This window comes from Penicillium taxi, assembly GCF_028828555.1.
Source record: "Penicillium taxi strain IBT 34144 chromosome Unknown utg000001l_segment0_segment0, whole genome shotgun sequence".
In the NCBI taxonomy this organism is placed as follows: Eukaryota; Fungi; Ascomycota; class Eurotiomycetes; order Eurotiales; family Aspergillaceae; genus Penicillium; species Penicillium taxi.
The window spans coordinates 1,420,157-1,447,221 of record NW_026643203.1 but is presented as its reverse complement, the minus strand read 5'-3'; the positions used below and the strand labels follow the sequence as shown (position 1 = coordinate 1,447,221).

At 47.4% G+C, this 27,065-nt stretch overlaps 12 protein-coding genes across 12 annotated transcripts; 8 read left to right on the top strand and 4 right to left on the bottom strand.

Annotated features, from left to right (window-relative positions):
* Nucleotides 1-301: 301 nt before the first annotated feature.
* On the top strand, nucleotides 302-1,016 carry N7495_000535 (E2 SUMO-conjugating protein UBC9; the record flags this gene model as incomplete). Its single annotated transcript, XM_057203205.1, has 4 exons — nucleotides 302-339; nucleotides 415-575; nucleotides 640-663; nucleotides 763-1,016. 4 exons carry the CDS (start codon nucleotides 302-304, stop codon nucleotides 1,014-1,016), a joined length of 477 nt encoding a protein of 158 aa, XP_057067278.1.
* Nucleotides 1,017-1,639: 623 nt separating this feature from the next.
* On the top strand, nucleotides 1,640-3,814 carry N7495_000534 (asparagine synthetase B; the record flags this gene model as incomplete). Its single annotated transcript, XM_057203204.1, has 8 exons — nucleotides 1,640-1,650; nucleotides 1,725-1,750; nucleotides 1,822-1,848; nucleotides 1,909-1,944; nucleotides 2,048-2,196; nucleotides 2,296-3,554; nucleotides 3,612-3,716; nucleotides 3,772-3,814. The coding sequence occupies 8 exons, from the start codon at nucleotides 1,640-1,642 to the stop codon at nucleotides 3,812-3,814; spliced, it is 1,656 nt and encodes a 551-aa protein (XP_057067277.1).
* Nucleotides 3,815-4,122: 308 nt separating this feature from the next.
* N7495_000533 (porin) lies at nucleotides 4,123-5,444 on the top strand (the record flags this gene model as incomplete). Its single annotated transcript, XM_057203203.1, has 5 exons — nucleotides 4,123-4,170; nucleotides 4,231-4,264; nucleotides 4,321-4,409; nucleotides 4,501-5,220; nucleotides 5,295-5,444. The coding sequence occupies 5 exons, from the start codon at nucleotides 4,123-4,125 to the stop codon at nucleotides 5,442-5,444; spliced, it is 1,041 nt and encodes a 346-aa protein (XP_057067276.1).
* A 228-nt stretch (nucleotides 5,445-5,672) lies between these two features.
* On the bottom strand, nucleotides 5,673-6,712 carry N7495_000532 (uncharacterized protein; the record flags this gene model as incomplete). The annotated part of the gene is made up of 2 exons (XM_057203202.1): nucleotides 5,673-6,366; nucleotides 6,456-6,712. The coding sequence occupies 2 exons, from the start codon at nucleotides 6,710-6,712 to the stop codon at nucleotides 5,673-5,675; spliced, it is 951 nt and encodes a 316-aa protein (XP_057067275.1).
* A 1,034-nt stretch (nucleotides 6,713-7,746) lies between these two features.
* Nucleotides 7,747-9,428, top strand: N7495_000531 (methionine aminopeptidase 2; the record flags this gene model as incomplete). Its single annotated transcript, XM_057203201.1, has 7 exons — nucleotides 7,747-7,786; nucleotides 7,841-7,954; nucleotides 8,043-8,632; nucleotides 8,692-8,955; nucleotides 9,012-9,173; nucleotides 9,227-9,313; nucleotides 9,372-9,428. The coding sequence occupies 7 exons, from the start codon at nucleotides 7,747-7,749 to the stop codon at nucleotides 9,426-9,428; spliced, it is 1,314 nt and encodes a 437-aa protein (XP_057067274.1).
* A 1,002-nt stretch (nucleotides 9,429-10,430) lies between these two features.
* N7495_000530 (sphingolipid delta(4)-desaturase family protein) lies at nucleotides 10,431-11,955 on the top strand (the record flags this gene model as incomplete). The annotated part of the gene is made up of 3 exons (XM_057203200.1): nucleotides 10,431-10,631; nucleotides 10,782-11,060; nucleotides 11,149-11,955. The coding sequence occupies 3 exons, from the start codon at nucleotides 10,431-10,433 to the stop codon at nucleotides 11,953-11,955; spliced, it is 1,287 nt and encodes a 428-aa protein (XP_057067273.1).
* Nucleotides 11,956-12,558: 603 nt separating this feature from the next.
* On the bottom strand, nucleotides 12,559-13,771 carry N7495_000529 (uncharacterized protein; the record flags this gene model as incomplete). The annotated part of the gene is made up of 7 exons (XM_057203199.1): nucleotides 12,559-12,993; nucleotides 13,048-13,149; nucleotides 13,207-13,322; nucleotides 13,376-13,434; nucleotides 13,499-13,521; nucleotides 13,583-13,653; nucleotides 13,732-13,771. 7 exons carry the CDS (start codon nucleotides 13,769-13,771, stop codon nucleotides 12,559-12,561), a joined length of 846 nt encoding a protein of 281 aa, XP_057067272.1.
* Nucleotides 13,772-14,552: 781 nt separating this feature from the next.
* On the top strand, nucleotides 14,553-15,592 carry N7495_000528 (UBA and UBX domain-containing protein; the record flags this gene model as incomplete). Its single annotated transcript, XM_057203198.1, has 3 exons — nucleotides 14,553-14,634; nucleotides 14,690-15,033; nucleotides 15,086-15,592. 3 exons carry the CDS (start codon nucleotides 14,553-14,555, stop codon nucleotides 15,590-15,592), a joined length of 933 nt encoding a protein of 310 aa, XP_057067271.1.
* Nucleotides 15,593-15,906: 314 nt separating this feature from the next.
* N7495_000527 (RAD52 DNA repair protein RADC) lies at nucleotides 15,907-17,944 on the top strand (the record flags this gene model as incomplete). The annotated part of the gene is made up of 6 exons (XM_057203197.1): nucleotides 15,907-15,914; nucleotides 15,997-16,300; nucleotides 16,355-16,441; nucleotides 16,499-16,678; nucleotides 16,734-16,932; nucleotides 16,980-17,944. 6 exons carry the CDS (start codon nucleotides 15,907-15,909, stop codon nucleotides 17,942-17,944), a joined length of 1,743 nt encoding a protein of 580 aa, XP_057067270.1.
* Nucleotides 17,945-19,036: 1,092 nt separating this feature from the next.
* N7495_000526 (uncharacterized protein) lies at nucleotides 19,037-21,674 on the bottom strand (the record flags this gene model as incomplete). Its single annotated transcript, XM_057203196.1, has 3 exons — nucleotides 19,037-21,315; nucleotides 21,369-21,537; nucleotides 21,597-21,674. 3 exons carry the CDS (start codon nucleotides 21,672-21,674, stop codon nucleotides 19,037-19,039), a joined length of 2,526 nt encoding a protein of 841 aa, XP_057067269.1.
* A 1,044-nt stretch (nucleotides 21,675-22,718) lies between these two features.
* On the bottom strand, nucleotides 22,719-24,650 carry N7495_000525 (putative amino acid transporter; the record flags this gene model as incomplete). Its single annotated transcript, XM_057203195.1, has 5 exons — nucleotides 22,719-23,142; nucleotides 23,194-23,278; nucleotides 23,454-23,465; nucleotides 23,519-23,678; nucleotides 23,733-24,650. 5 exons carry the CDS (start codon nucleotides 24,648-24,650, stop codon nucleotides 22,719-22,721), a joined length of 1,599 nt encoding a protein of 532 aa, XP_057067268.1.
* A 613-nt stretch (nucleotides 24,651-25,263) lies between these two features.
* On the top strand, nucleotides 25,264-26,871 carry N7495_000524 (uncharacterized protein; the record flags this gene model as incomplete). The annotated part of the gene is made up of 4 exons (XM_057203194.1): nucleotides 25,264-25,539; nucleotides 25,591-25,936; nucleotides 26,084-26,214; nucleotides 26,266-26,871. 4 exons carry the CDS (start codon nucleotides 25,264-25,266, stop codon nucleotides 26,869-26,871), a joined length of 1,359 nt encoding a protein of 452 aa, XP_057067267.1.
* Nucleotides 26,872-27,065: the final 194 nt, after the last annotated feature.

The following is a 27,065-nucleotide window of genomic DNA, read 5'->3' as shown; positions in this document are numbered from 1 at the left end:
AGCTTTAGAAGTCTTTCTTCCAAGCTCTCAAGAATAGATCGAGCTTTTGTTCCAACTCCTCATTGTTGTATAACTAGTCAAGGCTGATCAAACAGGCGGCTTACTAAGCAACTCAGCGGGGCTCATTGAAATCTATTGGCGCCATTGCATCCATCGCGAGATCTGAGTATTTCACATCTAACCTTCAGTTCTTGACTTCTTCTTTCTTCCCACACGTTACAACTCACTTCTTATTCTCTATCATCGCTAGGAAGGGAATATCTTTTAAAAATCGTCTACGAAGACTACAATCCAATCCAAAATGACTAGTCTTTGCAACAATCGACTCCAAGAAGAGCGGTATGCGATACCTTCAAGCATTCAACTAAAGCAGGCGCAACGAGATCCCCTGGAATGTGCTAACACACATAACAGCAAGCAATGGCGCCGAGATCACCCTTTCGGCTTTGTCGCTAAGCCCCACCGAACACCTCAGGGCACCTTGGATTTGAAGCACTGGGATTGCGCTATCCCCGGCAAGAAGGGTACACTTTGGGAGGGAGGATCGTTCAAGCTGGACGTTATTTTCCCAGAAGGTGAGTAACTCTCCCGCATCCCTTGAGATCGACATGCTGATGCAGGCGATCTTTGCGCTTCTAGAATACCCAACAAAACCACCGAAGTGTAAGTCCCATTTCCAAGTCGTTGTCTCGGTTGATTGATTATTTTGAACTTCGCCAGCGACTCCATTGATATTCAACTGCTGACTTTTTCAACTTGTAGGCAAATTTACTCCGCCTCTTTTCCACCCGAATGTCTATCCCTCTGGCACTGTTTGCCTCTCCATTTTGAATGAAGAGGAGGCATGGCGTCCTGCTATCACCATCAAGAGTATTCTTATTGGTATCCAGGACCTTTTGAATGACCCCAACCCGGATTCACCTGCCCAGGCCGAGGCATACAACCTGTTCAAGAAGGACCGACCTGCCTACGAGCGAAAAGTGCGCCAGGTCGTCAAAGAAAACCCCGTTCTGTAGACGCTCGTGTCGCAGCGTAATAATCCCCAGCACCTCTTAATTCAGATATCATTTATCATTTATTCATTCCCCCGCGAGTCATGTCAGACGAGATGATGATATTCTTGGTTCAGCGAAAGGGAGCATCTCTATTTATCGTCACTAGCGCGGCGTTTCTTTGAAGGGTTTTCTGCAGATCTAAGTTACCCCTTACACTTCAAGAATTAATCATTGATCATTCATCATACCATTCGTTTGATGTTCTCCATAGTAGCTTCATAGTGTCTAGTCCGACGAGTCGGCGGTTAGTGGCCCGTGTTATCTTATCGTGGGTGACTCAAATTACCGGATCCGACATCGCTGAGCCCCACGGGAAAAATTGCCTCTCATAACTTACGGTAGTAACCTCTTCCTCCTTCCATCTCGATCTCCAATTGACACTTCACCCCATTGTTGAAGTGAATTCTGCCCATCATGTGTGGAATCTTTGCTTGTCACCAGTGTGTACCACTTGCTATACTTCAATCCCACTATATTTGCCCCGCCAGCTCGCTGCAAGAAAGTGGACGATCATTGAGCCAATCTAACCGAAGCCTTTCTATAGTCACCCCGATGTCCAAAAATTCAAGCCCACAGCTTTGCGCATGGCCAAGGCGTAAGTATTTCTTTGCTTAATGCAATTCACTTACTTAATTGGGAATCTATCTCTGACCTGTGCCCCCTTGACAGTGTGCGCCACCGTGGTCCCGATTGGAGTGAGTCACCGAACCGCAGAGTAGTATCGGTATACATTGGGGACTCGAAAGTTAACATAGCTGTTTGACAGGCGGTAACTTCTGTGCCCAAGCTACTAGTAAGTCAATTGGAAATCTCAAGTGCTACTACGGTTCCAGCTAACCGCCTTTTCCTCTAGTCCTTGCACACGAGCGTCTGAGCATTGTCGGTGTTGGTATGTAATTGACTTCTCAATTCCTCAATTCCTCAGTTCCTCAGTTCCTCTCAAAGTCGATACATTTTCGTTCTGAGATCAAGCTCTAACATCATCACCCAAGACTCCGGTGCTCAGCCTCTTGTCAACGATGATGAGACCCTCGCTCTCGCTGTCAACGGTGAGATCTACAACCACCGTATCCTGCGCAAGAGCCTCAAGCACAAGTACAACTTCAAGACACACTCTGACTGCGAGGTCATTCTCCCTTTGGTACGTATAAAAGACCCTCAACTGCTTGGTCAAAGACTTCTATTTTCCCCCTCTCTCTGTTTGGCCCTCGGTAAATATCTTACTAATGACCTGCCTTAGTATGAGGAACACGGCCTTGATGCCCCCAAGTTCCTTGACGGCATGTTCTCCTGGGTTCTCTGGGACAAGAAGCTTGACCGTGTAATTGCTGCCCGTGACCCCATTGGTGTCACCAGTTTCTACCTCGGTCGTTCTTCGGCCACCCCCGGTGCTGTCTACTTCGCCTCTGAGCTAAAGTGCCTGCACCCCGTTTGTGACGACATTATTGCTTTCCCTCCTGGTCATGTTTACGACTCTAGCACCGATAAGATGACCCGCTACTTTGAACCTAAGTGGTGGGACGCTGCCGCCGTTCCCTCGACCCCCGTCGACTACAAGCACCTTCGCGAGACTTTCGAGAAGGCCGTTCGCAAGCGCCTGATGGCCGAGGTTCCCTACGGTGTTTTGCTGTCGGGTGGTCTCGACTCCAGTCTCGTTGCATCTATCGCCCAGCGCGAGACCCTGCGCATGCAAAAGGCCTATCTCGAGTCTTCCAAGTCCACTGCCTCCACTTCTGACCTAGTTGGTATCGACGACGAGAACGAGCTGTCAACATTGACCACCTTCCAGCAATTGCACTCATTCTCTATTGGTCTTCCCGGTGCCCCCGACACTGCTGCTGCTCTCGAAGTTGCCAAGTTCCTTGGCACCAAGCACCACGCTTTCACTTTTACCGTTCAGGACGGTCTGGACGCCCTGTCAGATGTTATTTACCATCTGGAGACCTACGATGTCACCACCATCCGTGCCTCGACTCCTATGTACTTGCTATCCCGCAAGATTAAGGCCATGGGTGTCAAGATGGTTCTGAGTGGTGAGGGTAGTGACGAGATCTTCGGTGGCTACCTATACTTCCATGCCGCCCCTAACCGGGAGGAATTCCACAAGGAGACTGTGCGTCGTGTTAAGAACCTGCACCTGGCTGACTGCCTGCGTGCCAACAAGTCCACCTCCGCCTGGGGTCTTGAGGCTCGTGTTCCCTTCTTGGACAAGGAGTTCCTTGAGTACTCCATGGGTGTTGACCCCAAGGACAAGATGATCACCAGCGAGCGTATTGAGAAGCACATGCTCCGCAAGGCCTTCGATACCAGCGACGACCCCAGTGCTGAGCCCTACCTTCCTGAGAAGATCCTTTGGCGCCAGAAGGAACAGTTCAGCGACGGCGTTGGCTACAGCTGGATTGATGGCCTGAAGGACAACGCCGAGTTGCAAATCACTGATGAGATGATGAAGAACCCCAAGCCTGAGTGGGGCACCGATATTCCGGATACCAAGGAAGCGTACGCATTACCTCCACTCTTCAAATTCTATTACTGGATTACTGACTAGTATATTAGTTACTGGTACCGCTTGATGTTCGATGAGCACTTCCCTCCATACTGTGCCAGCACTGTGGAGCGATGGACCCCTACCTGGTCTAAGCAGACTGACCCCAGCGGCAGGTGGGTTATAATCTGACATACTTTGTGCTTGATCAAATACTAACATGGACTACAGAGCGATTGCCATCCACAACGCCAAGTATGAGAAGGCTGAGTAAAGGAAAATTGACTTCATCAGATCAAAAAAAGATGTACTAGTGATATTTAGAATCAATTATAGAATGGATGTATATACCCCCTCACTTCCGAGACATCGAGGTGTTTCAAGTAGTATGGTTGCTCGGGTGCTCAGTTAGGGCTGGACAGCCGAGATTACCTGATTACCTAATTGCGGGCTTTCCCGGGGCAACTGCCTCAACCAATCATGTTCTGGCCCGAGGCACATGGCTATTTCCTCCTCCCAACATCATCGTCTCTCAACTCTCCTTCCATCTTCAACCATTCCTAATCCTCACACTCAATCACCATGTCTGCCCCCGCCGCTTTCTCCGATATTGCCAAGGCTGCCAATGATGTAGGCTCTAAAACTAATTGTCACCGATGCGATGGAATTCTAATCAATCGCCTGGAATAGCTCCTCAACAAGGACTTCTACCACGCCTCCCCAGGTTTGTTTTGACCATTTAATATTTCATAAAGCCCAAAATATCTGACATCTTCTCAGCCAACCTTGAGGTCAAGTCCAAGGCTCCCAACGGTGTTACCTTCACCGTTAAGGGCAAGTCCAACCACGAGGGTTCTATTGCCGGCCAGGTAAGTCTTTTCCCCTCTGTTTTTGGGAAAAGTTCGGATGAGATTCCGGATTATAACCATACAATGATGCTAATATATCACTTCTCAATAGATCGAGGCCAAGTACGTCGACAAGCCCACTGGTAATTCTCCCCTCCATCGCAAACCACCAGATCCTGGCACGCGCGAGAGTGGTCTGCCAATGAGCATGAATTTCATACTCAAGGCCCCTCTCGTGCGCGAACAGAATTACATTTGCTGCTTTCTATTCTCCAGCAATACCGTCAACCACAAATTATTGTTGTTGCTAATTTCTCGTCCCTGTACAGGCCTTACCCTCACCCAGGCTTGGACCACTGCCAACGCTCTCGACACCAAGCTTGAGCTTGACAACAACATTGCCAAGGGCCTCAAGGCCGAGATCCTCACCCAGTACCAGCCCGCCAAGCAGTCCAAGGGTGCTAAGCTCAACCTGTACTTTAAGCAGCCTAACCTGCACGCCCGTGCCTTCTTCGATCTCCTGAACGGCCCAATCGCCCACCTCGACGCCGTCCTCGGCCACGAGGGCTTCCTCGTCGGAGCTGAGGGTGGTTACGACGTCACCAAGGCCGCCATTACCAAGTACTCCGCTGCTGTCGGCTACAGCGTTCCCCAGTACTCTGCTGCTATCACCGCCAGCAACAACCTGTCTCTCTTCTCCGCCTCTTACTACCACCGCGTTAACGCTCAGGTTGAGGCCGGTGCCAAGGCTTCCTGGGACTCCACCTCCGGCAACGCCGTCGGCCTGGAAGTCGCCAGCAAGTACCGCCTGGACCCCTCTTCCTTCGCCAAGGTTTGTTTTTTCCAACTAACAATATGCTCGGTATACATTTCCATTTACTTATATTCTTTCTTCTATCAAAATAGGCTAAGATCAACGACCGCGGTATTGCTGCTCTGGCCTACAACGTCCTGCTCCGCCCCGGTGTCACTCTTGGCCTGGGTGCCTCATTTGATACCCAGAACCTGAACCAGGCCGCTCACAAGGTCGGTGCCAGCTTCACCTTTGAGGCTTAAATGCTTTCGGCCTTGCTGTTTTGCACGATGAAAGATGATTCTGTGTGCGTCGTAGTTTAGCGCTCGAGCATGCATTGTATATCAATTTCAATTTCTTTCCAGATAGATTTCTCTCTCTCCTCTTCAAGTTACTTTATATAATAACTCAGTCTGATAATCAATCTCTTTCTGAAGGAGTTTGGTACCTTGTCTATCTTTAAAATCTTTATCGAACATGTGCATCCTCATTCAAATATTTCGCTTCCCAGCAGTCTCCGTTTTGTCGGTAGTCGGAATGGCAGGGACCTTTATAAGCCCAATGGCACTAGCAAGCACTAAAATCCCAATTGAAACCACAAACCTAAGAATAGGCAGTTCTCCCCCATTACCGCTAGCTTCTTGCTCCCTAACAGCTTCTTTTACCGTCCGTCTCCGTCTTTCCCTCCTCCTTTCATCCTCCGCCTGCTGTGTCCGAAAATGTCCACGTGCATTGAAATGTCCCAGCATATTACGATCAATGAACCCATACGGATCCTCAGCATCACCATCCTGTCCTTTCTTCTGACCTTCCCCTCCAGCAGAATAAGATCCCTGACCACCCATCCGCCCCGTAGCCCCATAACCGCCCTGCGTGTAGAAACTCGGCGGCGGCCCGTGGAAAGCTGATCGCCGTTTACTCAGTCCACTGGCCGGACGTGACCCCGCATAAGTGTCGCCCTTATGGTGCAGATTTGCGCTGTGGCTGCTGTGGCTACCCATTGGGTGTTGGCCTTGTGCACGGCTTTGTATGTGGTGGATACCATTGTCGCGGTCGTAGGTTGCGCGCTTTGTGGCGTTTCCTAGGATGTGATATGCGGCTGAGATACGGGCGAAGCGCTCGCCGGCTGAAGGGTCGTCGCGGTTGCGGTCTGGATGGTGGCGGAGGGAGAGGGCATAGAATTGTCTAGTGGAGAATGGTGTAAGTGATTTCTGGTTCTGGTTGCTGGCTGGTGCTAGGGAGTGTGTAGTAGGGTAGTCTGGGCGTAACCGTACTTCTTAATCTCGGCCGCTGTTGCGGTCACTGGCATATCGAGGGTTTCATAATGATTCTGTTCTCGGGCGAGACCTTTGCTTGTAGAGGAAAAGAAAATCCTTTGTCGTGGTCCTAATTCTGGGCCGGAGGCCTTTCGAGCTTGTGGTCGCTTGTGGGTTGCGAAGTCGCGTGTGTTGCATGCGCCGAGGCTAGGACAACGGCTATAGCCGGTTAAATGCAACGGGCGGAAGACACTTCTTAATCGATATGATGGCATTGCCTATGTTTATTGGGCGGGAATACCGTTCCCAGGGCGCATGGGGTTTACATCGATGACCGGGTGGAGGAAACAGGTTGACGTTGGAGGAAGTTACTAAGCTGATGATCAGATTAGATTACTCAGACAAGTTAATCTAGGCTGAATTCGACCCTGCATAATTTCAGACCATTCGAATCATGTCTTATCCGGTGTCTAGACCTCTTAGCAAAATAAAGTAAGTGAAAATGTGCTTGATGAAATGCCTACAAAGTATATTGAGCTGTAAATACAGTCTACTTAACAAAAGTAAACGGGCCCGAGGTATAGACCCAATTTCCAGCGAACAAGCTCCCATATCCTATTTAAGTAGGCTTATTTAGGTATTAATTGTCTTCAGAAGGAGGATAGTTGAGTAAATATATACTGTATAACCATGGAAATTATGCCTTTCTTCATTCAAATAATTGGTAGTTAGAGCTACCAAGTTTCAAAGCTACCTGGGTAATTGCTAAACCTCATTTGAACTTGAGATTTGGAATCTTGTTTGAACATGCATGACTGGGTTCACAAAGACCTCGTTCCGTTTAAGTACCTATGTATCTATTTAGATACATAACGGATATACGGAACAAGCTACTATTCCCCGATTTATGGATGTATATACACTAATGGGCAACTTCGCTTATGACTTTGAATTAAATCTAGATACTTCATTCGCCATTCGTAGTTTACAGAGTACCCGTATATAGTGTAATTATCAAAACGGTGTCAAATAGCCTTGGAATGGCTTGAAAATGATAGTTATGACCTTGGAAGATTGATCAAGACTCAGGTGGATTCCGACATTGAGAATGTCAGATGAAGATTTTTATCGAAACTTTAGTCATTGCTCAATATTGTATTTTGATTTGCTTCAATATCTTGTAAACCTGGAAAGCATCAATGAAGTCATCAAGCATGGGCCCATCCGCTGGATCTGATAGCAAAATTCTTGCGGGTACTTCTATCCGTAATCCGTTGGTTTCTGAAACTTCACGTCACAACACCTCACCATGGCAGCCGAGACGACAGAGAAGCTGCAGCAGCTGGACTGTAAGACTGAAGTGTTTTCAATTTTCTCTTATTAAGAATCTAATCCAATCTTAGTGAACGGCCAGAATGGCGCCTCCCCGGCGGATGCCCCCGCCCCCGCCGTCGAAGTAGAGGATGCCTCTGACGACGAGCACGAAGAAGGAGAAGGCTCCCCAGATGCAAATGGAGGTAGGTGAATTTGAGCCCATGAACACATTTATTATAACTGGCCGGACCCACGCCAGAAACAAAAATCGTGAGCACTGACGTATTGTAGCCGCCAAAAAGAAGAAGAAGCGTAAGCCCAAGAAGAAGAAGAAGGCCGCAAAGGTCCAGAGCTCTCCACCTCGAGTCCCAGTCTCCAGTCTCTTTCCAAACCAATACCCCGAGGGCGAAATCGTCGAATACCTAAACGATAATGCCTACCGTACCACCAACGAAGAAAAGCGTTACCTCGACCGCATGAACAACGATTTCCTGCAGGAGTATCGCCAAGGTGCTGAGATTCACCGTCAGGTTCGCCAGTATGCTCAACAGAACATTAAACCCGGCCAGACTCTGACGGAGATTGCGGAGGGTATCGAAGACTCTGTTCGGGCCTTGACTGGTCACCAGGGTTTGGAGGAAGGTGACAACATCCTGGGCGGCATGGGATTCCCAACTGGTCTGAGTATCAACCACTGTGCTGCGCACTATACTCCGAATGCCGGTAACAAGATGGTCCTCGAACATGGTGATGTTATGAAGGTTGATTTCGGTGTTCATCTCAACGGTCGTATCGTTGACAGTGCTTTCACCATGCACTTCGACCCAGTATACGATCCATTGCTGGCAGCAGTGAAGGATGCTACCAATACCGGTATTCGGGTAATTCTCACTTCATCTCACCATTTTTTACCCCTCGATGAAACTAATATTGCCTCTAGGAAGCTGGAATTGATGTCCGCATGAGTGATATCGGTGCTGCTATCCAGGAAGCCATGGAGAGCTACGAAGTCGAGATTAATGGCACTATGCACCCTGTCAAGGCTATCCGCAACCTTAATGGCCACAACATTGACCAGTATATTATCCACGGTGGCAAGAGCGTGCCTATCGTCAAGGGCACCGACCAGACCAAGATGGAGGAGGGCGAAACCTTCGCTATCGAGACCTTTGGCAGTACTGGAAAGGGCTACGTGCGGGAAGAGGTATGCCTAGAACCATCGATTTACTTCATATTTGGTAATTACTGACAATGGAATAGATGGAAACCTCACACTACGCTCTAGCCCAGGACGCACCAAACGTTCCCCTCCGTCTTTCATCCGCTAAGAACTTGTTAGGCGTGATTAAAAAGAACTTTGGCAGCCTTCCATTTTGCAGAAGATACTTAGACAGACTAGGACAAGACAAGTATCTTCTTGGGGTAAGTCCATCTGACCAAAAGTACAATGATAGGTAACTGACTTTACCTCACAGTTGAACAACCTTGTCGCTCAAGGCATTGTCCAAGACTACCCTCCCCTTTGTGATATCAAGGGCTCTTATACGGCTCAATATGAACATGTAGGTTTTCTTGTGTCTCTTGAAACACTTTGATTTCACCATAACTAACACAATGCAGACCATCTTGCTCCGTCCCAATGTTAAGGAAGTCCTCACCCGTGGAGATGATTACTAGTGCGAGAGTATCATAAAAAAAAAAACAATCCAACTTTATGTATCACGACGTCTTCAAGATATCCAAAGCCCGAACAAGATGGTTCAGCTTGATTATACATTTTGCAACCGTTTCGTCCTTCTTTCTTCACCTTTTATCTCGAAATTATTTTCCCCCTCCACGAGATCAAACTGTATGGTTACCGGAGTTTCAAGCTCAGGAAAGAAACTTGGAAGATTAATCTCTATTTTTCTATGACTATCTAAATTTCGAACAAGATGCTCTCCGTAATTGCGCAGGTTCTGATGGCCTACCATGTACAAGCCATAGATGAAGTTAACGACCTCTTCATACTTGGCAGTACCTATCTATGCTAGGCCTCGATGGTAGATTCTCAAATATTGTTAGTGATGGTACTGCCAAAGCTCGAGGTCTGTTAGGCAACCTTGCAATTGTAAAATGGCTGGCGATCTTGTTGGAATTCTGAATCCTTGGAAAGTCATAAATGCCTTAAATTATGGATTAATCCTTCGTGTTGACAAATAATGAGGAAGAAAAACAACGTTGTAGGGGTTTCTATGAATTCAGTGCTTATTGAAAATTTCATTTGTGGTCAACTCACATCGCAGATCTTTCTGGAGTATCGGTAGAAGGAGATAGTTTTCTAAGATTATTGCAATGAGTAATCGAAGATCGGATATTTTGATCAAGATATGTCTTCTTGGTGCCCTTGTCGCAAGCTTCACTAATTAAAACGATGACAGGTTCTCGGTAAACTATAAACCTTTGCTCGGTAGATACGACTAAGGTCAATGAGGCAAAACACGTCTTGTGAGAAGTGAGTTGACATGTCCGACAAGAAACAACCTGTGTATACTTCTCTCCACCAATCCAGTTTGCCAAGACATTAGTCTCGGTCCGTGATTCCCCACGTGGAACCACCTAGTGGAATGACAAACTCCCATCTTTTTCCGACTTTCACCTTTCAATGTCGACACCTCTTAATTACACTCGTTTTTAACTATGGCTTCTGTCGTTGAAACCAATTCACCTCACCTTCGGGTAGGTGTGACAAAGAAGGCGCAATCCACAATTAAAACAGAAGCTCCCTCTGCCAGAATTCCGCCTCCAGATAAATCAACAGTTGAAGACCATTTCTACTGGACTTACACAGAGGAACCTCACCGAACCAGACGACAGGCAATTATCAAGGCTCACCCCGAGGTACGTCATTCTATACCTATATACCGTGCAAATCCCCTTTTCAAGATCAAGATCAGGGAACAATCCCTTTCAATACAGATCTTCTCTTGCCAGGGCAGCACATCTACACCCCTGGTTTCACGCTTCTCACCACCTTTATCTCGAGTTTAGGTAACGAAGCTTTGTGGCCCGGAGCCGCTTACCAAATATGTCGTCTTCGGCGTGGTATCCCTTCAAATCACATGCGCATATCTTCTCCGCAATACCTCTATCCTTGACTGGCGCTTCCTGCTTACAGCCTATGTGATTGGAGCCACTGCGAACCAGAACCTTTTCCTCGCTATTCATGAAATCTCTCACAACCTGGCGTTCCGATCTCCGTTCGCCAACCGTCTTTTGGCTATCTTTGCAAACCTCCCTATCGGAATTCCATATAGTGCTGCGTTCAGAGTGAGTCTACATAAACTCTCGGGACTATTCCCAATCATACCACGTCTCAATTGGTCAATTGAAAGCTGACATAGTTGATTGATGATAGCCTTACCACCTTACGCACCACAAATCTCTCGGTGTGAATGGTTTGGACACCGACCTCCCCACCGCATTTGAAGGTTTCTTTCTCGATTCCCTCCTGGGCAAAACCTTCTTCTGTACATTCCAGATCCTCTTCTACGCATTCCGGCCGATGTTCATCTACAGCCCCTCCTTCACCTACATTCATCTGCTGAACGTGGTTATCGAACTCAGCTTTGACTTCCTCCTCATAAAGCTTACCGGCTCCCTCCAGCCATTATACTACCTCATTGCCAGCTCCTTCTTTGCTGGCTCCCTGCACCCTTGCGCTGGCCACTTTATCGCCGAGCACTACTTTTTCTCAAACTTGAAGAATGGTGGCACCGAGTCTATCGCCGAGCTGAAACAGGGTCCCGAGTACAAGTCCAAGCTTGAGACATCTCACCCCCTCCAAGCCCTACCCCCGCCAGAGACTTACTCATACTATGGCCCCCTCAACTTCTTCACCTACAATGTCGGATTGCACAATGAGCACCACGATTTCCCGGCTGTTGCCTGGACTAAACTGTACAAGGTTCATGAGATTGCGAAGGAGTTTTACGAGCCCTTGCCTCATCACCGGAGCTGGGTCTGGGTTATCTGGACTTTCATTTTGGATAAGGATGTTGGCATGTGGTGCCGTGTCAAGCGCGCCCAGGGTGGTCGTAAGGTTGGTGGAGGAAAAGAGTCGAAGTCCAAGGCTTTCAACGGCCGTGCAGGAGAGACTATGGCGGCGTCGGCAGGTCCGATTGGCGAGGAAGACGGATGGAAAGACAGCGAGCTTGAGTGCTAAATTCCAAAAGAGCACCTTTGCTAAACATACTTACGTATTACATGAGATAAATGGCACGTTTAAGAGAGAAAATGCAAATTTAAAGGCATGTATTGATTTTTAGAAGATCCGTGGATCAATTGTAGCAGCAATTTTTGCTGAGAAAGATCAGCACCCTTCGAATATCGAATGATGATCGACTGAAGGATCCATAAACGCAATGTGGTGTCAGCCTGTCAGAAAACAACAAGGGTGTTAAGACCACGATTGAAACTAACATGCCAGTGACAGTACCTGAAAATCGCAAAGAGCCGGGTTATTAAGCATGCAAGAACAAAAGGAAAAGATCGAGACGCCGAGTCCGTTCGTCGTAACGTGAAATTAGAGCCGAATGGGGAAAAAGAATCAGAGGGAAAGCCACCCATGGAAGCTCCGAGAGATAAAAAAGGCGTAATATGAAAACGGTATCGGCAGGAAGGAAATCAAGGGATATGGATACCGCTAAGGGTAGAAAAAGTGCTGATGCTGAAGGGAGACGCGAAAAACCAAAAGAAAAAAAAATAATCAGAGGATGGGTCGTAGAGGTGATCAGTGCATGAACGACCAAAGGCACAGAGCAAGGCTCTAGAAGAAGAAGTATGCGATCAAAAAGCTGAGCAGGCACAGGCCAGCCACAATCTGGACAGGCACACCCGACTCGGCATTGCCCTGCTGAATGACAGTTGGGGAGGACTTGGTCTCGGTAGTGGCAGCCTTGCTGGTATCCTTGCGTTGACGCAGTCCGTATTCGTCCAGACGGTCATGCAGGCGTTTGAGTTCCGCATTGGCCACGCGAAGCTTTTCTTCGACATCTTCCTCAACGGGAGTATTATCAACGACAGCCTTGGTTTTGTAAAGATCCTCTTTCTCATCAACTTCGGACTTAACGGACTCCAAAAACTCAGGCTTAGCGATGGGGGTTGCATGGTTGGCAGAGATGTTCTTTGCGTGACCGGGGGCCGGGGTTTCATAGTTTACAAACGGAGACGACGAGTAGGAGGTAGGGGGCTCCTCGTCAACCTGGAGCTTGATCATTAGCTAATGTGCAGAGTAATTAGGTGTAAAGCAACTTACAAATTCATGGGTAGCGGGGATTTCCGCGCCAGGTGAGTCCGCCTCCAACCAGCTCACGCGGAGCTTGCGCTCAACCACTGAGGTCTTGGGAGTGTTATCGAACTATTGAAAGTGTTAGCGGTTCATGAAAATTCTGCAAGAGAAAAGGGTATTGCTTACAACTGAGGACACATTCCCGTAGGACATGTCACCGGTGACTTTAACTGACTGAACAAGGAACTTGTCCTTGCACTTGGCACCGGGGGCCGGCTCATCCTTCATCGACTGAAGAAGGACTATATTAATCCGTTAGCTATATTTCACATGAACAGATTCGAAGTAATTATACCTTGAACTTCAACTTGTTTACCAGGCTCGATACGGCCGGAGTTGGGGCGAACGCAGTACCTATATCCAAGTCAGTCATATGATTACGGAGGGTTCGAGTTATCTGAAAATAGAATGGACATACTGCTTGGGAGCGGTGGTTTTGACCTAGAGAAGGAAAATAGTTAGTTGACTGAGAAAATGATGCGCATGACAAATGGGTTTGTACCTTGAAGACGACAGGGTCGGAGTTGGTGTTGCGCAAGGAAAGCACCTCGCAGACCTCGCGGGTGAATGGGCCTATGTCGCAAGAAAGAAGTAAATGTCAGTTGTTCATGCACTTTTAATTGCATCTAATTAGACAACATAAGCACTCACGTTTGAAGCCCAGCTCGGGAGGGTACAGTTCGAGAGACATAGTGGGATTTTGGGGTTGATGGGAATGAAAAGGTTGAATAGAGGGAGAAAGGAAAGGAAAGAAGAAACGTGGGAAAGGTTTTTATCAGCAAGCGTCCAAGAGAAAATGTGAGAAGTTAATGCGTGCGCTTGAAGTGAATAGCGAACCTCCTGAGGCACCTGATGAGTCATCATGGTCATGTGACTTATTATATTGGAGGAATTCAGCTTGATACCATTTAATTTTACTATTTTGGCCCTAGAATTACATCTGGCGTCATTTATTGATGAAGTTGGAGTAGTACAGAAAGAACGTATCAAGCTAGGTAGTACTGTAATTCCATTTAATGCCAATTGGTCTTGTTTGGATGGAAGGAATCGAAGGGAAGCTACGGCGATAGGAAACAATCAAACAGAAACATATGGCGATCTAGATCGTCGAGTTCAGAGTCCATGATCTGCATATTAATTGTTAAGACTCGAGAACTCATAGTCTATAGATCATAAACCACTCACTAATATATCATGTATGATATCGTCTAATTCCTAAGATTTTCTATTGGTAGCTGTTGCAACCAAGCATCGCGAACCACCAAGCTGTTATGCTTATCGCGTTATCGTCTCACCGCCCTGTCTTATGTCATCGCTCAGTGCTCTTACCTATCTCCAACCCCCATCCACACCTATCATCCGTTTTCTTATTCTAAACCACTTGGACTCTGCCTTGCCCTCAAATTCCTTTCCAGGTCCTGAACTTACAGAACGTTGATACTCCTTCTCTCTCGTTATTGCCACTATCAACAATGGCTTCCGACCTCGAGCAGCTCATTGAAATGGGCTTTGACAAGGAAAGAGCTGAGCTGGCTGTCTCCCAAACTGGTGGTTGTGAGTATACCTGTTCAAAGCAATATCTGATATACCTCTCTAACACACATAACAGTACAAGGGGCGCTGGAATGGCTTGAGCAGAACCAGGATAAGTCATTGGAGGAGATCAAGGCTACGCAATCAGAGCAGGCCGAAGACGAGGGACCAGCTCTTGAACCAGGTGAAACTTCGCGCAGCCTGGTATGCAACGAGTGTGGTAAAAAATTCCGTAGCCAGGCTCAGGCTGAGTTCCATGCATCCAAGTCACAGCATGTAGATTTCTCAGAGTCTACCGAGGAAATTGCCCCATTGACAGACGAGCAAAAAACGCAGCGCTTGGCTGAACTGAGAGAACGCCTGGCTGCAAAGCGTGCTTTGCAGTCGGAGCAAGATAAAATTGACCAAAAGAAAAACGAAGTATGTGTTATTCGAAATATGAGGAGACAAATGGGCTGACGTCTTGTTCTAGGAAATTCGACGCAAGAGTACCAAAGAGAATCAAGATGCGAAAGAGGCACTCGAGCGGAAAGAAATGATGAAGGAGGCGGCCAAGAAGAAGAAGGAAAAGCAGGACGAGATTGAAGCCAAGAAGCGCATCAAGGCCAAGATCGAAGCCGACAAGGAAGATCGTCGTCGGAAAGCTGAGCGTGAAAAGGCGCAACGGGCCGGCGTTGCTCTTCCTTCGGATCCAATCGCTGCTTCAATTACTCAACCCTCTGGTTCTGCCGCATCCAAACCTGCATCTGCGTATACTGAAACTCGCTTGCGGTTCCAGACACCCAATGGAAATGTTCTGAAGACACTCCCTGTCACAACCACCCTTTTCGAAGTGGCCGCGGCTTTGAAGCAAGATGATGGCGTTGAGGTTCAAAGTTTCGTCCAGAACTTCCCCCGAATGGTTTTTGACGCTGAATTTTTCGGAAAGTCATTGAAAGAACTTGGCCTCACTCCAAGTGCAAGCCTTGTTGTTCAATAGATTGAAACGATAAGCTGCTAAGAACCCCGCAGCCTGATAGTTTTACAAAGAATGAGAAATGACACGACTCAGTGATGACTGCTACAACTCTGCATTCATAATATTTTAATACAATGGTAGGGGATTCAAACTTATCAATCGAAATTGGCGTAGATTCTGGAATAGTTATCATAGATCTGCTATAGATTAGATGTAAGATCGTTGCTGCGCTGGTGCCTTGTTATCAGTTATCACCATGTGACCTCGTGATTCATTAGATTCTCGAACGCGTCGACACGTCCTAATCATCCAAACAATATCCCTCTATCACCAATATGCCAGCGTAAGCATCCGAAACCTCATAATTCCTTAGTAATGGAGTGATAAATCTCCCTGAATTGAATCACTGATCCTACATCTTCCAGTGTTGGCGACCAACATCGCGGCGGGCCCGCTACCATTGGGATGCCGGGGACCGGTTCAAGTACAGGCACAGCAAATCCCTTCGATGAGCCCCAACGTCGTATGAGCGAGTATACAGCAATAGAAATTGCGACTCTGCAAGCTCGTCTCGATAAGAAATTAGGACCCGAATATATCTCATCCCGACCTGGTGCTGCTGGACAGAGGGTACATTATCTGTCGGCAGACAAATGCATCAACCTCGCTAATGAGGTCTTTGGATTCAATGGCTGGTCGAGCTCAATTCAGAAGATTGATATTGACTTTGTGAGCTCGTATCCACCGACTGCTTAATCAAGGACCTGGCTGACTATCAAACAGATCGAAGAAAATCAAAACACAGGCAAGATTAGCCTAGGATTGTCAGTCATTGTCAGAATCACGCTACGAGATGGAACATTCCATGAGGTAAATAGCTCATGCTTTAGTCGCTCAATGATATGGCCCGCTCATCTCTATTCTTAGGATATCGGCTACGGGCATATCGAGAATTGCAAAGGCAAAGCCGCGGCATTTGAAAAGTCCAAGAAGGAAGGGACTACAGATGCATTGAAGAGAACATTGCGTACATTTGGAAATGTTCTCGGCAATTGTGTCTACGATAAGGACTACTTGGCCAAGGTCATCAAGATCAAACCCGCGCCAGTAAGTAATTGTTACGTCCGATTTTGCTACACTGTTCGCTCACACCTGTATACAGACCAAATGGGATCTGGAAGACCTTCATCGACATCGTGATAATGTCCCTAGGAAAGAAACTGCCCCGCCGCCTCCAAACAGGACAGTGGGGGATGTTGATCTCCCTCCTGCACGTCCAATAGAGGCCTCGAAGAGCAGCAGTACAACCAGCAACGCTATAACTATCAATTCTGCTTTTGAAGCTGACGGCGAGTTCGGCAGTATGTTTTTCTAAATGGATTAACGTCACGTAACTAATGAGACCCAGGCGACCTCTTCGACGAAGCTGATTTCGTCGTATCTGCTTCTGGCAACCCCGATGAAATTTCAATTGAACCAGAAATTCAACGGCAACCACCGCCGACACCCATGAATCGACAAGTTCCTCACAGAGGACCCCCGATAGGAGGATTCGATCCATCGGCTATCACGCCTTCGAAGCCAGAGAAATTCAATGCTGGTAATCCAGCTGCAAGGCAACCAATATCTACAAACGCACGACCATACCCTTCGGCAACGCCTGCCCAAAAGCGACCGCCTCCTCCGGCCCAGTCGCATAACATTCCCAATGGAAAACCAGGAGCTCCACCTCAGCCAAGGCCTGTGCCGGATGCCAATGCACAAGCTTCTTATGCGCAACAGGCCTTCAAGAGAGAGCCTGGTACCGTTCTCAACCAAGACACAAACCAGCCACCGGCCTCTCAATCGGTGGGATTCTTTTCTGCTCGAGCAGCGGATTCACTTCGCGAAAATCCCAATGCTGTTACGATGCCAGGGTCTCAATTCGATCCGCATGCGGAGAGCCCATCCATTCGTAAAACCGCCGGGGTCGATCACACAAAAAGCGTTCCGATTACCAGACCCATGCTTTCAACTGGCTCGCCAGCACCACCCAATAATACACGCGATTTCGTGAATCCATCAGCTGATCTGCAGCGTAGAGTCGGTGCCCCAGGTGCTGCTGCACCAACAGCAGGCAGTCCATTATCTCGGGGTCCGTTGGTTTCTTCCTACCGACCACTAACTAGACCTAATTTACCCAACGCCGCTGCCATAAACAGAGGAATGAGCGCACCTCCACAGAATATGAATGGTAAACGGCCCCCATTAAATGATGTTACCAACGCCACTACCACGACACCCATTCCCCCTGCTATGGGTCCGCATGATCCAAAGCGGCCGCGAGTGTCTGATGTCACTCCTGGACAAGAACCTCCAGCTCCCCAGCATTAAAATTGACTTTAATTGTCATTATTTTTTTTTTTTCCTTTTGCAAAGAAATGGTGTGATACATCACTATGCGTTCAGCGGGAATTATCACCATCGTTACGGGAACCCAGATCAATTTTATGTCGAGTGATTGTATTTCCACCCTGGAGGAGATCAAATGTTTTTGGTGTTTTGGTAATTGAAATGAATCGGATAGTAAGACTAAAGTAAACATCGGTAGGCAAAATTTCAGTGTATAATTCGGTTATTCTTGGCCTGTGGTAAATTGCAATGGGATTAGACTTGGATGTAGAGTAGGAGGGAGATACTAGTACATATCATGATGAATGAAGTGAGTGAGCGGGTCAAAGAAAAACCTATCAACACCAGAGGATGGGGTGGAATCATAATTACGCGCCGGGATTATACAGTTTAATGGAGTTCAAGTGCAAGAACCTGTCGCTCAAGGACACTTTCTTTGCCGAAGCCTCTGAGGGAGTCTTGCTTGAGGTGCGCCTCGGTCTTGAACTGCTTCTATGTGGCAGCCTGGCAATCACAGCATATATATTGTCAGATTTGAATTAATCTTGAACATATACTCAGTCTTATTATCGGAAAATGAATCCTCTTCTAAAGGTGAGCTCGGTGTTTCAAAGAAGCCTAGAGGTTACGGAGCATACTATAGCTCAATCTACTGGTAAACAAGTTTTGTCATAAATTCTGGATAATTGACTACAGTACCCTCCAGGTCTGAGTTCGCAAAGAAGCTTGACGGAATAAGACTTCTGCATCGTACAAAATAGATCCCGGCACTCAACACCTTGATAACAGCCTTCCGGTCTGGATATCAGATGAAGACACCGAAAAGAAAAAAGCAGACATGATAAGGAAAGAAAAAGCAAGGCCCAGAAATCATTGAGTACGAGACTCTAGAATCATTGAAGGTAACGGTCGATCGATAATAATTCGATGCTTTCATAGCCTTACTTCAATGATTTATTGAGGGCCTGCATCAGGGGATTTAGGGACTGGGGGCAAGGGCACACTACCGATAGGGTTGAATGGAACTGGTCCCACCAAAGTAACTAGTCCGACGCGGGGCCGAGTCTCGTTATCCTAAAGACCGAGGTTGCGAGCGTGGTCGTGATCGTGGACGTTGCCTGCGTAATGGTTGCCAACGTCACGGTTGCCATTGTTAGCCTCGGTAGGAGACACAATTCTAATGGGCGCATATGGCCGGGGGCGCACAAATGTAGAGCTGTTGGCATCTGTTAATCCGCCACGGTCAACACAGCGGAGAGCGGTCGAAAAGTCGGTAGGTGCGTTGCTGGCAGTGGCCCAACGGCTACGGGCAAACCCATTGGGGTTTACAGGATCGTGTCGTCCCTGTTCATCGATAATGGCTGGCGAACGTGCGATAGTGGTCGCAGGTGCACCCTGATAGCCGAAGGAGTTGGTATGGGGGTGCATGAACCCATCTGAAATGTGCGGGTTCCAATTCTCATTGTTGGTCGTTCCGTTTGTGACTTGCACGTATGGTGATTGCACGTATGGCGAGGTACGAGAAGGCGGGTAGAAAGGCAGGTTACCTGCGAATGAAATACCACGAGGTGGCACCACAGTCGCGTATCGGCTAGCATTCAGACCACCTGCTTTCACTGGACCGGATTGCGCTTGAACACCGATAGCAATTCCATTGGAAGTTGTAGTGGGGGAATTGGCCACAAGCGCACGAGGAACAAACTCGGGAGGCAGCATCGAGGGCGACTTTAGAACAAGTCCAGGGGACGAGTTGGTAGTCTTCACAATGAGGCTGGGGGTCAGAGTACCGGGCAACTTAACAACAGTGCTAGGAGCCGCATTGACAACAGCACGAGTGGACGAGTTGTCAGCCTTCTCAACAGCGCTGGGAAACAAAATTGCGGGCAACTCCATAGCAGCCTGAGGAGCGGAGTTGCCTCCCTCAATAACCAACTGAGTAGGCGAGCTGCTATCCGAGATGCGCAATTTGCTGAACTCCGGCAGACAGATCTGAGAGTGCACCTTACATGGAGAAGGAGACTCCGTATCGAAAAATTTCTCGCCACCCGAGGATGAGGTAGAGTCATGGTAGTGTTCCGGGGCCCGAGCTGCATACATACCCGTGTGTGTTGGGGTTATAGGTTGCGCAAAGACTGAAGTAATCGATTGGACGTCAACATGTGTATCCAAAGGTGTATCAATAAAATCAAGAGGCCGAGTTTCCATCAGCCGATGAAGACCGTTGCTCAGTTGAAGAACTTGCATCTCCCACTGAGATCGAGACATAGAAGTGCGTGCCACTGGAGGAGAAGGCTCCTTCTCGGCATGGGCCTCTATGGAAGTCTCGACCGATTTCACAATGGAAGTCTGAACTTGCGAATCCGTAACAGTCTTGATCTGATCCTCTGTAGCAGTCTTGACCTGCTCCATCAAGGCGGTAGTGAACGAGATACTCAGTCCGGTGAGTTCGGTTTGCATGCCTGGACTAAGCAATGGTAATCCGGCTACATTTCGGCGCTCGACCGAAGGAGGAGTCATCTCGAGAAGATTACCCTGGGGAGGCTGGACTTCGGATGGTGGTGGAGTACGGGACTTGGTCACGTTCTCCTCGGCCTTTGCCTTGACTGAGTTACGGTCCAGAGCGTTATCCTGCATTGTCTTGACAGTAACTGCGATCATAGCTTTAGTCTTTTCGCTCTGTGTCTTGTCGGATGCCTCAGATACACGCGATTCCGTGGGCGCAGGTGATGCCTTTTGCGCGGCTGATCCCTTAGGTGCAACGAATGCCGTGGGTGCAACATATTCCTTAGGTCCAATGGATACATTCGGTGCAGCGGTTGGAGCAGGCAATCCCTTCTCCGCAGCTGAGGCGTTAGTGGAGTCTTTGCGATTGAAGGATGACATGAAATCACTAGGGCTCGCAATATGGCCTTCCCAGGAGGGTGGAACCAGGCGGGACTTGGCCCGAGGGCGATCTGCCTGCAATAAAAAGCTTGAACGGGGGGATACCGAGTCGTCAATGTTGCGGTGACGTCCTCCACGAGGGAACTGCTGGACTCCGCCTCGGCCTCCATAAGGTAGCAGCTGGGATCCATCGGGATTAAAGTTCCGTTCGAGTGACGGATCTTTGCAGGGGATAGGAGGATACTTATGAGTTCCTCCACGGCCTCGGGTTCCAATGGCTCCACTGCCACGGCCTTGATGAGCTCCACGGACTGGGGCTCTACCGCGCATACTGCGCGCAGAAAAGGCACCACGGCCGAGAGATGTCATGCCCCTCTCCTTTGCTAACAGCCCTGCGCGATGGCTCTGGCCATCCATGATGGATTCCAGATTGTCGCGATCCTCCATGTCTTTAACCAATTCGCCAAAGTCTGATAATTTAATTAGCAAACATGTATCAGGAACCGCAAATTCAAAAACTTACTTCTCCATGCGTTGATAGACTCTTGATTGACTTCGAATTGCTGAGCAGCGTAGGTTCCCGGAACATTGGACTGGCGACTGGCATCAATGCTACGCAGGGTAACATTGGGATCAGCTTGGTACTCATCGCATGTTGAGACATACTCGCGGCGACGAGTACCCAAGTCAGCCTATAGGCAAGGATTAGCAAAATATTTCATCGATCATATAGGAATAGGTTTTGACTTACGACCATCTCGTCAATCATAAGCTGCTCCTCTGCTGACAGCTCCTGGTCAGGAGGGGTATCAGGATCCGGTGGAGGCATGATGAGTGGCCTCGTCGGATGCTATATTCGGATAATGTCAGAAAGTCTGTCTCGTTGGAAAGAGAGTGATGGGGTCTTGGATAGATGTAGTGATGATAGTTAAAAAGGAATGAAGGTGAAAAGCAGTGACCAACTAATGTGAGAAGATCGAAGAACGCGCTAGGTGGGGCAGAATGCTTCTGTCTGGACGATGATGGGGGACTGCGCAACAAGACGAAAATGTAAAGAAGAGATTGAGGGGAAAAGACTAACAAATGAACGAGAGGTGGGATCTGGTACTTGGACACGTGAAGAAAGGAGGATGGTAAATGAGTAACAAGCTGAAAACAAGAGCAGAAGATGCATGAAAAGTCTGAGGGGGAAAAACAGTAAGACGAGATAGGGTACTGACACGCTAACCACTCTTTTCAAATCACAACAGCACCGAGGTGCAATGGGTAGATGGATTCTGTAAATGGAAATTGCAAATCAGTAAATGTGATGGGAAAGAGATACGGTTGTTAATGATATTAACCTTTGAAAGGTCAAAAATGAAAGGGGGAAGATTTGACAAGGTGGTAAGTCAGACGGATGAGAGAGAAAGAAGAGAAAGAGAAATAGAAATAGAAGGGGAAGGAGGAGAATGTGAATGGGTCATTTGGTGTTGGATTAGGTCACTCGGCGTCCACGGGGTATCGTAAGGCGGTTGGTGAGGGCAATAGGGTATTGTAACAAGCGTACGCAGGATACACCGATATAGTTCAAACTAATGCCTCATAACATGTATATATAAATACATATGGCCCTAGGGCACTCAGCTTGATATGTACATCAGGTAGGTACCTAGGTAAGCCATCTCCCATGAAGCCTCCAGGGCCTCCAATGTCGGAATGCAGGCGACTGCCCAGGTGGTGTAAAGAACCTTCTCTGGCTTCGGTATATAACCCAGGTATGGTCTATCAATATGAACAAGATTGAAAAAGCCAATACCTGTGCATATTCAAGGAGCTGCACATGAATGGCCTTGACCATCATCTATAAAACAAAGTTAGGGCTGGTCACATATCAAGGTACCTTGGTATCTAGGTACAAAACCTTCCAAGGAATGAGGGTGGGAGTAAATTGCATACTTTTGATAATCTTGGCCACAGCCTGTATAACACTGACACCCATCACGATGAACCCAAATCCAACACACAGATAAGCTGGAATCTTTCCACGCCAACTGGCACTGCTGAGCTTGATGTAACAAAGTGGAGGGAATATGTATGCCAGGGCAGCAGCACTCGTTGCCCCAATAAGCTCAAATACACTTCCAAGATCACATGTAATCAATGCTATAGCAATAGATGACACTACTAGTGATGTGGTGAAGATCAAGTGCCGATTTAGGTTGAATGGCTCATCAGGGAAATAGTATGTTGTCATGACAGAGCGGCAGACAAAAGCCTCGAGAGGTAAGGTAGTGAGCATGTTCAGTCCAAAGCAACTACGCAAGGTCAGTTGGGATTTATCAAATTGCAGCGGTTGTAGTTCTTACAAGCGAGCAATATTGACCATGATGTTGTCTGGTGGGAAGTTGTTCAGTAGGTTGCCCTGGGTTTTTGAGCCAAAAAAAAGAAAGCCTGCGATGCCCATTAACAGGCACATTAGCAAAGACACTGCTGTTGAGTAATGGGTTACAGTAGCGAAGCGATCAAGGGTAGGTTTTTTTAATGATCCATAGATCAGAAGGCTGTTATGATCTGGGTGGACATTAGCCGTGTTAATATTGATCGGTAGGTTAGGAAGAAAACATACGGCAAACAAATGCTGGGGGAAATCATTAGTCAAAAAGCCAGATCAGAATAATGTGGATCACTTACCAAAAGATATCACTCCAACCGCTTGGAAAAACCCTGAGTTAATAAAAAGAAGACTTTTGACTTCTCCCCTCGAGTCTGCTGGGACTCGAAAGCCCTGAGTGACGATAGTCACCACGATAATGGCCATACTGACTAAAGCTAGTGCTGATGCTTTTGCCAGCTGTCATTCAATTAGTGCTTGATAATCACATGACAAGACCATTGGGGAATTCACCTTGGCAATATCTCTGTATAGAGAAAGGGGATAGGAGACCCCTAGGACAAAAAGAACAATCACCGCTCTCCGATCTGTAAGCAGCCACAGGAATGCCATATCCTGCATGGACGGAAACATAGCTCCTAATACATGGGGAATTGTATCACCCACAATAATACAAAAGGCAATCATTCCACCAAAAGCAAAGGCCCACTGAGCAATGGAGATTGCAACCAGACCACTCTTTCCAAAGCAATGTTGCATAGTGGCCTGGAATGAATCTGCCCCACTCAGCTTTGAGTTGACCACGATCAAACGGATAGTCCAATCCACAGTGACAGTCAATATTACCAACAGTAATATTCCCATGGTCAAACCAGCCTGGCGAAGTGCATATGGTTGACCAATGATGCCTGCACCAATGATACTGTTTGCCATATTCATGAATGCCATCTTCATGCCACTCCGTGGCCGAGCACTTTCAAGGTGATCCTCTGGGAAGAAATCTGATGTTGCAAGGGTCACGCTAGGGGCTTCAATGGATGTGAGAAGAGGAATACTCTGCCCCTCATATCCTCTGCTATGTCTGCCTTGATTATCTAGCTCGTAATCATCATCATCCAGCCAGGCCGAGTCATCAGGGCTTTGAGCGCGACCGGTCGCAGTATATTCATCTTCCTGGATCCCGTCGTCAATGTCAAATCTTACACGATTTGTGGTACGGGGTGTCCGTGGATGTCCATCAAGGGCACGCTGAGATATGGAAGATTGCCGCTGGGGATTTTTTGGTCTCGTTTGCGACGGTCTTAGCGATGGTGAGGTAGCTGGGGAGGGTTCCAATGGACTATTAGGTTGTTCAAGTAAATGACTTGACAGTAGGGCTTCATGGTCATCTTGATCGGGGAGGAAGCCATGGTTGGCCTCATCCTCCAACATCTTCGAGATGGTTGAGAAGTGAAGTTGGAGAAGTACACTGGGGTAATGGGTTGATCACCATTGAGGACAGCTTACGTTATCGTTATCGGTGGCTATCGAAGTTGAGTCTTATCGCGATAAGAGCTCCATTTGGGTGGGAGCGTACTTTTCTTAGTTCCAGCGTCGGTGCTCTAAGATCAAATTGGATATCTCAAGTGAGTCGATCACTTGGTCCGTATACTTCCAAAACCTAGGTTCTAAGTATATTCAGCATGTTCATGACTACCTCGTATGATTTCATCCAAGTTTAAGAGGCATTCTAGGGTTTCAGCTATAGTTTGCATCGTTGCATGAGTAAAGCTTTATTTCGAAGCACCCTTGAATATAAAAAAGATATAGAGCATTCCAAGAACCACAATCATTTTAAATTTGATCGTTTGAATGGTCTTATGCTTCAGAAAAAAGGAGGCCAGTCTGTTCAGATTAGGACCGTTATGTGTTCAGATCCAAGGTCATGTGCTTCCAGCATTTTTGTTTTTCTGTCACGTCCTCTACGATTCTTGCAACAAAATTTTGACTTGATTGAGCATTACAGATGATCCCGCCTGCAGAAATACAGTGAAATGTATCCAGAATGACACAACGGATGGACCTGGGTGGATGTCTCTTTGGTACCAAGGAATCTCCACTCCAATTGCAGCTTGGAGCAATTGCTCATTTCTGCCATCCCTCCAGCCAGCCAGGGCCAATTCATTCCTCCCAGCTTACAGAGTGGCTGGATTCTAGTCTAGTGTGGATCAAAGCAGTACCGGAACTCAAGCTATGTCTTTCCGTCTCTGCCGGCATAGGATTAGATATTGCAGTGTCTGATTTTGTTTCCGACTTGGAAAAGAGTCTCTGCAGCTCCAGTGTACATGCCCAGGCCTCTTTATGATTGCACTATGCTGACCTGCTTGAACAGGCATGGTCAGCCTTTGGATTCGCCATATCGCACCCAAATTCCGATGGCTCTGCCCAGAATGGTCATCCCGAGCCTAACAGCATCAATTTTGGGATTTGCAGGAATAACAGGACATCTTATTTGGCCATTGGTAGGGGCTTACCCATCCTCTTGCACAATCCACCGGATGCCCAACCTCCACCTGATGTTCCGACCGTGTCTTTGGCTGAAATTGAGCTGTCTCTGCAATTTTCAATTAAGCCGGGCAAGCGACGACACAAACTCTTGCTGCCATTGGACCTACCAGGAGATCTGAATCCCACTTCTGCTGGCCCTGCAACCTGCCCATACCTGGTGGACATTGGGGGTTCGTTTGTGCCAAACACAATTGATCCTATAGAGTGGATATCCCCTACATTTAATGAATCTGCTTCATTGTCTCCACTGACTGAAAACTCTCCAAATATTGATGTTTCAGCAATAAGCCCATCATTTGAGTCATTATCTTGTCTAGTGGACTCTGGTCTTCAACGATTGACTGTTCATGCGCCTACCAAGGACTTCGGCATCCAGGTGGTCGGAGAAGACACTCTTAAAACATTATCTGACCAAGCTCCTGTTATTTTCAATAGGCAGTATCGAGAGGTGCTCTGAATCCGCTTGAGTCTTGCACCGTTACTAACTGACTTATACTAGGCAATGAATCAAAGGGCAGTTTCAATACCTATCATTGTTAAAGCGATAGGCTCTATGCTCCAGAATACGGAAAATCCACTTCTTCGGGAAAACACGTCAGCTCTGCTCCGTTTGTCACAAAATCATGTGGAGGGCAATTACTCGATACAGGAACATGCAAGCAGCCTACAGTCCACAATTACGTCCTCACTTTGGCGTATTGCCCAGTCAAAACTTCGCAGAGTCAAGGTTTCAAAAAGCACAGTGACATTCTGTCCTATTAATGCACAACACACCAACAATCAGCCTGCTTCGGGTGCCGGTGATAATATCATGAACTTCTTCGAACAAAGTGATGTCAGTGATAGTGAGATGCTTGACATGGATGACTTCGTTGACGAGTATATTGATAATCGTTACATGGACTTCGAAAATATTCTCAGGTCATCAGATGAATTTGACGTTAAATCCGAGGGACCTCTTCTTGATAGCAGTCAATCCAACTTCAGTGATATCTATGAATCAACTCAAACAACCCTGGATGATAACAATGAGCCAGCTGCATCAAACCATGACTGGGAGATTTGCTTTGATTCAGACTCAGACTCAGAGTTGATTGAAGCTTGATCTACCACGGAACAGTTTTTTGTATTCATTACTTAGATTGATGTGGATGAGGATATCTGTAATAATCATGAATCCTGTAAACCTGTCTACAGAGCACATTTTGGTTTTCAATGTCCATTTTGCTACCTAATATACTGCTCCAGTATTTATTCCACCATTCTGTTAGTATATTCATACCTATATCTCCGTATAGG